The sequence below is a fragment of the Stegodyphus dumicola genome, chromosome 10 (genome assembly GCF_044657685.1).
Source record: "Stegodyphus dumicola isolate Sdum_Otavi_A_Nest chromosome 10, ASM4465768v1".
Taxonomy (NCBI): Eukaryota; Metazoa; Arthropoda; class Arachnida; order Araneae; family Eresidae; genus Stegodyphus; species Stegodyphus dumicola.
The window spans coordinates 112139493-112153923 of record NC_140777.1 but is presented as its reverse complement, the minus strand read 5'-3'; the positions used below and the strand labels follow the sequence as shown (position 1 = coordinate 112153923).

The 14431-nt window shown below is 29.7% G+C and overlaps 1 protein-coding gene across 2 annotated transcripts in view; it reads right to left on the bottom strand.

The window, feature by feature from the left end:
• Positions 1 to 14431, bottom strand: part of LOC118204163 (WD repeat-containing protein 3) — a 195433-nt gene that overhangs the window by 14973 nt on the left and 166029 nt on the right. For both annotated transcript variants that reach the window (XM_085825385.1, XM_085825386.1), the window contains 5 exons: positions 12794 to 12832; positions 12423 to 12488; positions 11187 to 11279; positions 10963 to 11057; positions 10395 to 10523 (listed from right to left, as the gene is read on the bottom strand). In XM_085825385.1, coding sequence (XP_085681511.1) covers positions 10395 to 10523; positions 10963 to 11057; positions 11187 to 11279; positions 12423 to 12488; positions 12794 to 12832 — 422 coding nt within the window. The remainder of the gene's footprint in view (positions 1 to 10394; positions 10524 to 10962; positions 11058 to 11186; positions 11280 to 12422; positions 12489 to 12793; positions 12833 to 14431) is intronic.

Genomic DNA, 14431 nt, shown 5'->3' with positions numbered 1-14431 from the left:
CGCAACAGATGGGATAAGCGAATGTTTTAAGTTGCTTGAAATGATTTGCGAAGATTTGATCGCAGTTTTTATTTTGGATAAGTCCGAAGGTGAAGGATCTTTAGGGATCGGATTATATGGTCCTTCGTTTAAGAGTTTAGTGACACCATCGATGTAAGTGTTCTTATCCATGACGACTATCTGGCCACCTTTGTCGGCCTTTGAAATGACAATATCCGGGTTAGAATGAATCTCGCGCATTGTAGCTCTTTCTCTCGCAGTTAGATTTGGTTTCAAAGGTTTATTATTGAATTTCAGATTATGAGCGATAAGATGCCTAATCATTTCTTTCTGTGAATCTGAAACTTTACTGAACTTGAAAGCTTTTTCGATAGGAGCCAAAATCTTTGGAATCGAGGGTTTACAGGTTTGTGAGAAGTTAAAATTATATTTTAGAATTCTCTCTTGTTCTTCTGAAAGACTAACATTAGAAATATTAACTATTGGCTTGATGTTTACCATGGGAAGATTTTTTGAACTACTTGAACTGGAAGACTGTAAAAGAAGTTTTTCGAATTTAACTGCAAGGGTGTTTTTATGACGGTTAACTGCATTCTCCGTTCTAGACCAAGACTTTTGTTCAAGGGCAGTGAATTTTGGATATGTTTTAGCGAGTTCCAGATGAAGCTTATAGAGTTCATGTTCAATTTTGGACAATTGTTGACGTGTATCCCTTATCACGGACCGAAGTAAGGCAAGTTTGCAATTTAACAGAATTCTTGAAACGCGACTCGAAGGTTTTTGATTAGATTTGATTTGAATAAAATTGGGGATCAATTTTTTACATTTACATTTAAGTAAAAAGTCAAGATGATTCAGGAATTTTTGCCGTTTCAGGCGTAATTTAGTGAAACGATTAACGGATGAAGGCATGATAAACAATGCAGAAAATCAAACTAAATTAACTGAGCAATAATAAAGTACACACAAAATAGCAGAAAAATCCCTCACTGAAATGAATAGAAAACAAAATGTTTGTAAGCAAAATGCATGAAATCAGACAAGCAAAGCACAATATCCAAATGTACAAAACATAAACATAACTTGAAAATTGCAAAAATGTACTCACCGAAACTCCTACAATCACAAAATGACGGCCACACCACGTGCAAAAGAGAAAGCAAAATGTAAGCCTGTTTGGGGTTCTATAATTAAGACACAATAACACGCCGAATAAATACTAATTCAGAAGTCAAACAACAAAAATCAGCGTTAATTTACAAAATTTTCACAGGACTAGTTTCGATGGTTTTACCGAACCATCATCTTCAGCTGCAAAACCGCAAATGAACAAGATAGGAAATAATGTTTAGATAAGATAAGAAAGCCTGGACAAGAATAAGCAAGTGGCGCCATCTTTTGGCGAAACCAGAACTAAAACATAATTTCTCTAAAAGCCGAAGGCAAATTTGGATTGGAATTAGGATCGTTAACTAGAACAGAAAGATTTTTATGAATGTGAAATGCCTCTAGAAAATCCAGTTCTCCAATGGAAGATGTTTTTTGAATAATTTTGGCAGCAGAAAAATTGAAAGTGTGATTTTTGGACCAACAATATTGAGCAACAGAAGACTTTTTTGTTTCCTTTTTTCTAACATATGCCTCATGTTCTTTGACGCGAAATTTTAAGGCTCTCTTAGTTTGGCCAATGTAAATTAAACCGCACTGGCAAGGAATCCTATAAATACCCCAGGAATTCATATCCGGAATGGGATATCTCAACACACTAAAAGCCAACATCTAAAAGCCTTCATCTCAACACTAAAAGCCTTCATCTCAACACACTAAAAGCCACACTCTTATTTTAGGAGATTATAAAAATTCTGTTGTCATTCCCTTCTTTCCATCAATTAACTATAAAGTTGCACATATTTTGCAGAAATTTAACTTTCAGGTTGTTTACTCTCCCATCAATAAAATTCCAACTTCTATACTCAAGGACCCCATTCCGGATATGAATTCCTGGGGTATTTATAGGATTCCTTGCCAGTGCGGTTTAATTTACATTGGCCAAACTAAGAGAGCCTTAAAATTCCGCGTCAAAGAACATGAGGCATATGTTAGAAAAAAGGAAACAAAAAAGTCTTCTGTTGCTCAACATTGTTGGTCCGAAAATCACACTTTCAATTTTTCTGCTGCCAAAATTATTCAAAAAAACATCTTCCATTGGAGAACTGGATTTTCTAGAGGCATTTCACATTCATAAAAATCTTTCTGTTCTAGTTAACGATCCTAATTCCAATCCAAATTTGCCTTCGGCTTTTAGAGAAATTATGTTTTAGTTCTGGTTTCGCCAACAGATGGCGCCACTTGCTTATTCTTGTCCAGGCTTTCTTATCTTATCTAAACATTATTTCCTATCTTGTTCATTAGCGGTTTTGCAGCTGAAGATGATGGTTCGGTAAAACCATCGAAACTAGTCCTGTGAAAATTTTGTAAATTAACGCTGATTTTTGTTGTTTGACTTCTGAATTAGTATTTATTCGGCATGTTATTGTGTCTTAATTATAGAAGCCCCAAACAGGCTTACATTTTGCTTTCTTTTTTGCACGTGGTGTGGCCGTCATTTTGTGATTGTAGGAGTTTCGGTGAGTACATTTTTGCAATTTTCAAGTTATGTTTATGTTTTGTACATTTGGATATTGTGCTTTGCTTGTCTGATTTCATGCATTTTGCTTACAAACATTTTGTTTTCTATTCATTTCAGTGAGGGATTTTTCTGCTATTTTGTGTGTACTTTATTATTGCTCAGTTAATTTAGTTTGATTTTCTGCATTGTTTATCATGCCTTCATCCGTTAATCGTTTCACTAAATTACGCCTGAAACGGCAAAAATTCCTGAATCATCTTGACTTTTTACTTAAATGTAAATGTAAAAAATTGATCCCCAATTTTATTCAAATCAAATCTAATCAAAAACCTTCGAGTCGCGTTTCAAGAATTCTGTTAAATTGCAAACTTGCCTTACTTCGGTCCGTGATAAGGGATACACGTCAACAATTGTCCAAAATTGAACATGAACTATATAAGCTTCATCTGGAACTCGCTAAAACATATCCAGAATTCACTGCCCTTGAACAAAAGTCTTGGTCTAGAATGGAGAATGCAGTTAACCGTCATAAAAACACCCTTGCAGTTAAATTCGAAAAACTTCTTTTACAGTCTTCCAGTTCAAGTAGTTCAAAAAATCTTCCCATGGTAAACATCAAGCCAATAGTTAATATTTCTAATGTTAGTCTTTCAGAAGAACAAGAGAGAATTCTAAAATATAATTTTAACTTCTCACAAACCTGTAAACCCTCGATTCCAAAGATTTTGGCTCCTATCGAAAAAGCTTTCAAGTTCAGTAAAGTTTCAGAATCACAGAAAGAAATGATTAGGCATCTTATCGCTCATAATGTGAAATTCAATAATAAACCTTTGAAACCAAATCTAACTGCGAGAGAAAGAGCTACAATGCGCGAGATTCATTCTAACCCGGATATTGTCATTTCAAAGGCCGACAAAGGTGGTCAGATAGTCGTCATGGATAAGAACACTTACATCGATGGTGTCACTAAACTCTTAAACGAAGGACCATATAATCCGATCCCTAAAGATCCTTCACCTTCGGACTTATCCAAAATAAAAACTGCGATCAAATCTTCGCAAATCATTTCAAGCAACTTAAAACATTCGCTTATCCCATCTGTAGCGAATTGTGCCAGATTATATGCTCTTCCCAAAATTCATAAAAGTGGTATTCCTTTCCGTCCTATTGTATCAAATTTAGGTACTGCCTCGTATCCATTAGCTAAATATTTAGTTTCTAGATTTTCCACTCTATTAGACAATAACATTTACACCATAAAAAATTCAATAGAGTTTGTAAAAAAGGTTAAAAACATTTCTCCTTGTAATTTACTCATGGTTTCTTTTGATGTAAAATCATTATTCACCAATGTCCCAGTGGAGGGTGCATTAAGATGTCTAGAAACCAGACTTCGCGAATTTCATTTCTCTTGCATCGAAATTGATGAGCTAATTTCTCTCACTCAACTCTGTTTGAAACAAACACATTTTGTTTTCCAAAATAAATATTACAAGCAAACTGAGAGATTAGCCATGGGAAGCCTCCTCAGTCCCATCCTGGCTGATATCTACATGCATTATTTTGAATCAAAATTGTTTGAAACTTTAAACTTCCCGGCATGGTTCCGCTACGTAGACGATACTTTTACTCTGTTTGAAGGTAATAAAGATGATTTAAATAGAGTTCTTTCAACAATGAATTCTATTGATCCTGCTATTCAGTTCACTTTTGAACTTGAGACTTGCAATTCTCTTCCGTTTCTCGACATTCTGGTCACACGTAACACATCCAACTTCAGTACTACAGTTTACCGTAAACGTTCATCGGTTTGCCTTCCACCACACTTTAAATCATGTCATCCGACTAAACAAAAGTTAGCTTCATTTTATTCCTATGTTTTCCGTGCTCTTCAAGTTTGCTCCTCCAAACTAGCCCTTGATGAAGAACTAAATTATTTAAAAGCAATAGCTATTGAGAGGGGCTTTTCACCCAACATTATTAATCAAGCAGTTAAAAAATTCTCATCTCAACACACTAAAAGCCACACTCTTATTTTAGGAGATTATAAAAATTCTGTTGTCATTCCCTTCTTTCCATCAATTAGCTATAAAGTTGCACATATTTTGCAGAAATTTAACTTTCGGGTTGTTTACTCTCCCATCAATAAAATTCCAACTTCTATACTCAAGGACCCCATTCCGGATATGAATTCCTGGGGTATTTATAGGATTCCTTGCCAGTGCGGTTTAATTTACATTGGCCAAACTAAGAGAGCCTTAAAATTTCGCGTCAAAGAACATGAAGCATATGTTAGAAAAAAGGAAACACAAAAGTCTTCTGTTGCTCAACATTGTTGGTCCGAAAATCACACTTTCAATTTTTCTGCTGCCAAAATTATTCAAAAAACATCTTCCATTGGAGAACTGGATTTTCTAGAGGCATTTCACATTCATAAAAATCTTTCTGTTCTAGTTAACGATCCTAATTCCAATCCAAATTTGCCTTCGGCTTTTAGAGAAATTATGTTTTAGTTCTGGTTTCGCCAACAGATGGCGCCACCTGCTTATTCTTGTCCAGTCCAATATGTTTCTTATCTTATCTAAACATTATTTCCTATCTTGTTCATTTGCGGTTTTGCAGCTGAAGATGATGGTTCGGTTAAACCATCGAAACTAGTCCTGTGAAAATTTTGTAAATTAACGCTGATTTTTGTTGTTTGACTTCTGAACCAAAATATATGTATATGCTTAAATTTTCAGATTTGCATTCAATTCACAAACCGATTTTGCAATTGCTCCCACTGTTATTGTTTTCACTTTTATATTCAGAACATAGCTTACAGGAAATGCTCAGTGAGTGATAGAACATACCTTCTTGGTGATACTTCTGATAGTGAAAGCATTTCAGTAATTCTGAAGATAGCAATAGCAAAACAGATTACTATTTCTCAGACTCATCTCCAGATAGTTATGACACTGAAAAACAATTCAATAACCATCCAAAATGTTCAGATTTCCACAATTCCTATGGAATGCTTATGCACAAAAAAAAAAAAAAAAAAAAAAAAAAAAAAAAAAAAAAAGACAAATCCCTGAAAAAGTTAAAGCTTCTGGAATTTTGCATGGAAATACTTGAGCAAAGCATCCAAAAGTATTCAGATGGAGATACATGTGGTACACCTGGAAGACAAAGTTCTATTCTAACTCCTTTGAGTCTGACAGCTCATTATTTTGCAAGCCACATATATTTAATCCCATAATAAAGAGCATCAAGGGCAGTGTGCTGTTTATTACCCCAAAACAGCTGAAACTGGCAAAAGAATTCACAAAGAATGTAAGGTAGGACCTTGTCTGGAACCTTGTTTTAAAATTTACCACACTAAAATTAATCTTTAGCGTAATTTGTGTAAATATTGAATGTTTTTATTAATATACATACTTTACTTTCCATTCTATTATTTAAATCATGATTTAGCCAATTTTGTCTTTATGTGATAACTCGTTAATATTGAATTTTATGAAAGCTTATGCACAAAATGTACATTAAAAATTTTTGGTTAGAAAAATAGACTACATATTTTAACTCTCAAATACATGTAGATTTGAAATCTCTGCATATAATAAAATAAAGAGTCTGTCTTTGTGTGTGTGTGTCTTTCGTTCGTGCTGCACGTAAACTAATAAACCCACGGCTACTAAATTTGGTACATACGTGCATCTAGAAAAGAGCCAGTGCACCTTGAAGCGATGTTTTCGAAATTCGAATTAGACATTTTTTTATTTTATGTTTTGTAACGAAATCGCATCATTTTGAAGATTTGAATTTTCAAAACTCTAATCTTAGTGCTATTATTATTATTATTCTAATCTTTCAAATCCTAACCTAAAAAACCAGTAAATGTTTTTAATTCAGAATTTTGCGAAAATAAGTTTTATAAAGTCAGAAAAATGGGGGGAAACAAAATTGTTGCTATTTTCAATAAAGTCACCCCATGATTTAAAGCTGTATTATTATCAACTTTTTAATTCTCCCATTCTCATTCCCATGCAATTCATACTGTAGTGAGTTCCCGCATTTGCTTATTTTATTTGTTAGAGAATCAGGGGATTACTAATTATTTTATAAAATATATCAGGCATTTAGGAAAAGCATTATTAAGTCCATTTCTAATATCAGTTATTAATTAGCAAGCATCTCTGTTTTAAAATGTAGATATCCTTCAAAATTGAGCACGCATACACACACTTAAGTATGATTATTAACCTCAAGAAAGGTTAAAGCTGCCAATATACTTATCAATTGTTACTGCTTTAAAAGGGAAATAAAATGACAGAATTCTGGTACAATATTCATTTTTCATGCATTAAAATTTTGAAAAATTACCAATATTTTTCAAAAACAATTTCCACCCATCTCAAAACTGCAACATAAAGCAATGATTATTTATATATTCATTTATTTTTTACCTCTACAATTATAATGGGCTATAGGAAAGTGAGATTTTACTCTACGCACTCCATTTTCACATCATCATGAAACGTAGCACTTAGCTATTTTACAAACTTAAAATAAATTTTGTGTTTCAATAAATCAATTAAATACGAATTTATTTAACAAAGTGAGCTTAACACCTTTTCAACGGGATTTTTTCTAAAAAAGTTTATGTTTAAAAACGTACAGTTTATTTTTCTTTGATTTTAGGAGACGTTAAACTTTCATCCTAGCGACTGCTTTTACAAAAAGAATTTTGGAAAAATGATAATATTTTGCATTTAAAAAAAAATTTTTAAATGAAGCTTCTAAGTACACTTCTCGAATCTTTACAAATGTGATTTTGGCAACAATTTTCCTGTCTTATTGTTGTTGATAGATTTCTGATGAAATCGCATCATTTTGAATAGTTTCATTCTTTTAGAAATATGGGTTTGGCAACAATTTTTCATCGTATTTCTTATGTCACTGTTTTTTAAGAGACTGGCATATTTCATTGTTATTTTTATATATATACAATTTTCCTGTCATATTGTTGTTGATGAATTTTTTATGAAATCGCATCATTTTGAATAGTTTCATTCTTTTAGATATATGGGTTTGGCAAAAATTTTTCATCGTATTTCTTATGTCACTTTTTAAGAGACTGGCATATTTCATTGTCATTTATAAATATATACATAATAAATTTTTATTTATTTTATTTTATTTTATTTTATTAAGTTGTTCTGCAGAGTAAAATTCTTCGCAGAATTTTATGTTTTTTGAGTTGCTTTCATGTTATTTTTTTCCTTCAATGGAAAGTTGGTTAATTTTTTTATTAGGATAATTAATATTTGTATTAAGGGATATAGCTTATTTCATTGAAATTTTTTTCTCTTGAAAATATAAGATAAAATACCATTAATTATACTTTGCTTTTCAGAATTTCTTGTTTTTTGTATTCTTTTATGTTATTTATTGCTCATTTCACTGTTTTTAAGATACTGAAAAGTTTTGAGTGATTTTTTTAGGAAACAAAGTTTTTAACCTCCTTTATACCATTTAAGTTCTTAATATTTTGCAAAGGGAAGTTGGTTAATTTATTTATTAGGATAATTAATATTTGTATTAAGGGATAGTGCTTATTTCATTGTAATTTTGTTATATGTAATAACTTTTTTTTATGAAGTTACTCTGCAGAGTAAAATTCTACGCAGTTTTTAAATTTAACATATGGTGTTCCCTTCAGCCATTTTTCCGGTACATTTAAAAGCCAGAGGAAGGCTGGCAGCGAAGCTGCTAGTATGTAATAAAAATAAGCAATTTTTGATCCGATTTTGAAAAAAAAAAATTTTAAAAATCAGCAGCCAAAGGATTAACATTTAACATAGCTAAAACAAGTATTACTATATTTACTTAAGATGTTTATTTAATATAGTTGAATATTTGATGAGAATATTGTTCTGATTAGAATAAAAGGTAAGTTACCTAATTAAGTATCATATTCTATCATGGCATAGAAAGAAAAATTGGGATAGTTTTCTTTCTATGCCATGAAAGTTGGTAATACAATTTTCTCTATTTGCTTTCAGGTATACTAGTGACTAGTACACAGGACATGGGCTTAAACTGAAACAGCTCAGCTATGCATGGGTATTAAAGGTAATTACGCAGTTTATATATATAATAATTATCTTGATGGATTATTTAGTATATAAACAATATAATACACCATAGGCAAACTTCAAGATAGTAGCAGCCACAGATAAGATTCAGAAAATTTTGACAGCCATAACTAGATTTTCTTCTTTACATAATTTTAAAAGTAATGATATATATTTTTATGAAAAGAACATTTGAGAAAATGTTAATTAATAAGAATTTTGCATAATTATTGTACCCGCATATAAATAAGAACATATGTGAAATGTATTATCGACTACATTTTAATTTTTCTAAGAATGAAATATTCAATCCTCAGAGCCATGAATCTTCAAAAAGATTTGAATTCTCAAAACTCTAATCTTAGCGCTATTATTATCATTATTCTAATCTTTCAAATCCTAACCTAAAAAACCAGTAAATGTTTTTAATTCAGAATTTTGCGAAAATAAGTTTTATAAAGTCAGAAAAATGGGGGGAAACAAAATTGTTGCTATTTTCAATAAAGTCACCCCATGATTTCTGTATTATTATCAACTTTTTAATTCTCCCATTCTCATTCCCATGCAATTCATACTGTAGTGAGTTCCCGCATTTGCTTATTTTATTTGTTAGAGAATCAGGGGATTACTAATTATTTTATAAAATACATCAGGCATTTAGGAAAAGCATTATAAAATCCATTTCTAATATCAGTTATTAATTAGCAAGCATCTCTGTTTTAAAATGTAGATATCCTTCAAAATTGAGCACCCATACACACACTTAAGTATGATTATTAACCTCAAGAAATGTTAAAGCTGCCAATATACTTATCAATTGTTACTGCTTTAAAAGAGAAATAACATGACAGAATTCTGGTGCAATATTCATTTTTTAATGCATTAAAATTTTGAAAAATTACAGATATTTTTCAAAAACAATTTCCACCCATCTCAAAACTGCAACATAAAGCAATGATTATTTATATATTCATTTATTTTTTACCTCTACAATTTCACTCCCAAAATACAGCTTAACAGTTATGATGCGATTATCAAATGCAAGATTTCAGGGGGGAAGAAAAATTTATGTCTTACTGTTGACCCACATCTGAGCTAATTCTTTTTCTGTCTTGTTGATATCAGTATTCACTTATAATATCAAATATGTTTCTTAAAAAAATCAAACATCATTAACATTTAGGGAAAAATTATAATATAATTAATAATATATTTAAATATAACTGTAATTTTTGAAAATTAAAAAAAAAAAAAAATGAATGACCTATCAGATTGCAGTTTCTATTTCATCTACATTTTATATCTAAAAAGTTTTTAATAAAGGCATGTCTAACTTTCTAAATAACGAACACTTTGATTAAATTTATGAAAAAAAAAAAAAAAAAAAAAAAAAGACTGACTATCAACACATCTGTTGAGAGTTAAAAAAAAAAAAAAAAAAAAAACCTTGACGACATCTAAAAATTTATACTGGTATATCACATAATAATTTATAACATTATAATTACTCAGTTAGTTACTTACATTTGTTCCTAAACACAGTTGCAATGAAAACTAAAGATAATGCTTACAGATATATATGCTAAAAATTTTAACACTTTTTTTTTTTTTTTTGTTAAGGTACAGTTCCATGTAAGCTCACTTACCGAACTAAAAAAGATGCACATCTTTCACATAGCTCAGTTTCCCAACCTCTATCCACAAATTCAGAAAGTATTCTCAAAAAATCTAGCACATAATTAAAGGGTAAGTACAGCAGTGTACCTTCCAATTCACTAGAAAAAAAATTATAACATCACACAAAAAATTAATAGAATGTAATTTTCACAATATAAGGATTTAAAAAAATTGCAAAGACACAGATAAAAGTATTTCTACAAAACAGAGTGAAAACATCACAAGTTATATATAAGGAAATAATTCCTAATTTATGTTTTCAAGTTTCACAGACTGATTGAAAAGAAATTGAGTCTCCCTCGAAATGAATGCAACATACTAGTATATGCTATTTAGAAGTAATAAAGATTAATTGTTAATTGATATTTTTGATGTTGAATAAAGCCTAACAGTTATTAAATTATACTATAGTCATGGACTAAAATGTAAATTTCCTCACCATTAAACATGATATATTAAAAAAAAAGGCATTTAAAAGAACTCAGCATGAATTCAATAACAGACATACTTAATAATAATAAGGGTTTTAAAACTTACCTAGATTTTATTCTATTTATGACTTTATTGATATATTTTATAGGAGAAGATGTATTAAATGCTATTAGTAGCGGATGAGGAGTTGGAGGAGGAAGCTGCAATAAAATATTCAAAATATCATCAACAACAGAAGTATAACAAAAATTTAGTATAAACAAATATGACATATATATATATATATATATATATTTGAATTTTGTAGAATAGGTTTTTAAATACCAGACCTCTTTCCCAATTTTTTTGCATTCTAATTTATGTTCTTTGAGTTTCATAATTTCTTCCTTATAAATATCTATTGCTTCTATTAGTTGGTCAACCTGAAAAAAAAAAAAAAAAAAAAAAAAAAAAAAAAAACATAATTACAATTCTGTATTATTTAGGCCTGAATGCAATCATAACTTCAATTATTACTACTAAACATGATAACAATAATTGTGATGTATGACTAAATGGATTGGTTATAACAATAAAACCATGCAACTTAAGATCCACTTAACAAAGGCATTTAGCTACACAATCCAACAACATTAACCATTTTATTTTACTGTTTTCTTAAATAAGAAATGCCGCTGAATATGCAGACACAATTAAAAGAAATTAAAAAGATAGAATGTATCTACCTGCAAGGTAAAATCAGTGTATGAAATAGTACAGAAATGCATTTTAGAAATACAGTAGTTATATTAAGATGACTTTTACTTCATTCAGCCATGTAAAGTTCATTTCTTTTTATTCATACACAATTTCCAAATACCTCTTGTGACGCTGCCAACTTGCATAATCATAGTATAAAATTTAAATGATTAATTTCTTCTAAAAATTTAATTAATCTAAATTTTATTAAACAATATATTATATCTTTTCCTAATCATTCTGCTCTTAAAAATTCACTTTCTTTTAAATAATTTAATCCCCCCCAAAAAAAACAGACATAATGAGTCTAATTTTTTATTTTCCCCTCCACTTAGTCTAATACATTTTTTTCCATTATATTCTAGTTTGCTGAGGTTTATCTTTCTATTTATTAGCAATTCTTTTAATTCAATTATTTATACCCACATCAGTATTTTACATAATTGATATTTACCTTAATTTTTCTTGTTATAGTTTTAAAAAAAGCATGCAACAAATCATTTCCATTGGTTTTCTTCAATGTTTATGAGTGATGCATGCATTAGTATTCCACACAAAAATAAATTAAATAACAAAATAATAAATTCAGTTGAAGGTACATGAAAAATTAAGGAAGCTGTGCAAAGAAATGAATTTATTCTCTTTACACTAAAATTTCAATTAACATTGCATTAAAATTGCATTTTAGTATTCCAGATCATTCATAGAAAAAATACACTAATTTTCATCATAAAGCACACACACACACAATAATAATAATAATAATAATAATAATAATAATAACAGTGATAGCAAGTCATTTTAAAATGATTAAAGATAAGACTTACAGATTTTATGGTTTCCATTGTTTTCAAGCCTGGTAACCCTACTTCCTTATTAACTTCTCCAGGAATCTGAGACAAACAAAATCAATAAACTTTGAGCTCAAATATTAATATAACATCAGTAAATATTTGACAAATTTCTAAAATTGTAATGATGATATGCAACAAATTACAGATTTATGAAAATCTTTATTAAATTTAAAAAATAATTTCTGCATTATAGGTAATTATAATAAAACATTTAATTTCAATTATGTATATAAATTAGTGATATTTAAAAATGAAAAAGTCTAAAAATGTTTCATTGTGTTAATTTTATTTGTATTAAAGCATTAAAGGAAAGCACAAATAAGAATTAAAATGAATGTGCTAACCACAGGCAAATCCTCCACTTCTTTGTCCTCTTCTCTTTCCTGTAAAAAATATATAAATACTTATATAGACATATTTCATGGTTACAAAAGTGAATACACGATTAAGCTATTTGTGTGTGTACTACGTTTTACTGCAAACATTTTTACACGATAATAAAACTCTGAGCCAAATAATAAATACACTTGTTTAAATTGCCTATTAAGACCGAAAATAGGATTTCAAAATATTTAGAATAAAAGTAAAAAATTAAATACTGCTTTAAAGAATACAGTGTTGTACCATCAAATGAAACAATACAGAATAAAAAACAACACAGATGAATAAAATAAAACAGAAATAAATTCACCACAAGTTCAGTTAAATGACAATGTTTGAGCATTCAAGATTTTTAAAAAGATAACAAAGAACACATTTTATTATTTTTGATGTCAACTGCCTGGCACACAACTGAAAGGAACAAGTGCCCAAAGCATATTAGAGAAGATGCATTTCTGGGCTAACACTCAAGAAAAGATACAAAAAATTCACATTAACAGATTAAAAACTGTTTTTCTGCTTTGGCTTAGCTATGAGCCATTATAAAGAAAATGATTAAACTATACAATTGCTTGAAATAAGATACACTTTTTTTTTTCATGTAGATAATACATTACATTTTGATATACAGCTGCTGGGTAGTGCATTTGGTGAAAAATAATGCATCATTTTGGACTTTAAATAATCATGAAAATAAATGCCCTCTAGGAAAATAAAAGCTATTTATCATACTGAGGGCTGAAGAATGTTTCAGATTTACTTTATATTTTTATAGCAAATACTGCAAGCAAGCTGAGGAGTTATAATGAGGTCAGTATCAATCCTAATCAGGATTTTTATTCACAATCTATAGCAGATTATGCTAAAAATGGATCTTTGCTATAAATTAAATATATGTAGTTTATGATATTGGAAGGAATATATTATCCATTTTTATTTGCCTGTAAGTTATAAATGTTGGCAGATAATCATTCCACTGTATATCAGTAAGTCAGAAAATTTTAAATAAATGCAATGAGATAACTAATGTTTCAAGGCATTAATTATAATTAGTGTTTAATGCTCAAAATTTAGCTAAGGAAAAAATTCAGCATTATAAAGTGGCAATGCAATCACACTTTTGTTTTTATCTTAAAACACTTAATATCTGAGTATTAAAAATTAAAGTCCATATCTAGCTTTAATTTTAGCAAATTTTAGTTATAAACTATCATATGCTTTAATTTTAGAGTTATAAACTATCATATGCTGATTTCTAATCAAGCAGAAAATTACAAAAGAACAGCAACTCTCTTGGAAAATTTATCCTACAAACCCGGTACCTTGTTGGCCAGGTACCTTGTTGGCCTTCTTGGAAGGGATAATTTTTTTCAATGCTCTGAAAACAAATTTAAATTGCAGAATAGTAATAAACTTTACGTTATTTTTAAATGTAGTGCTGGATGTGTGAATCTCAACCTCATAAGTTACGAACTTTCCACCACTGAGCAGCATTTAAAGAAAAATTTAGTCTTGACTTAATCAAACTCTGGTCAGGATGTTGCCACAAAGCTTTACAGATTACTGTAAAATTTCAAATCTATATTTTTGAACTGTTGAAT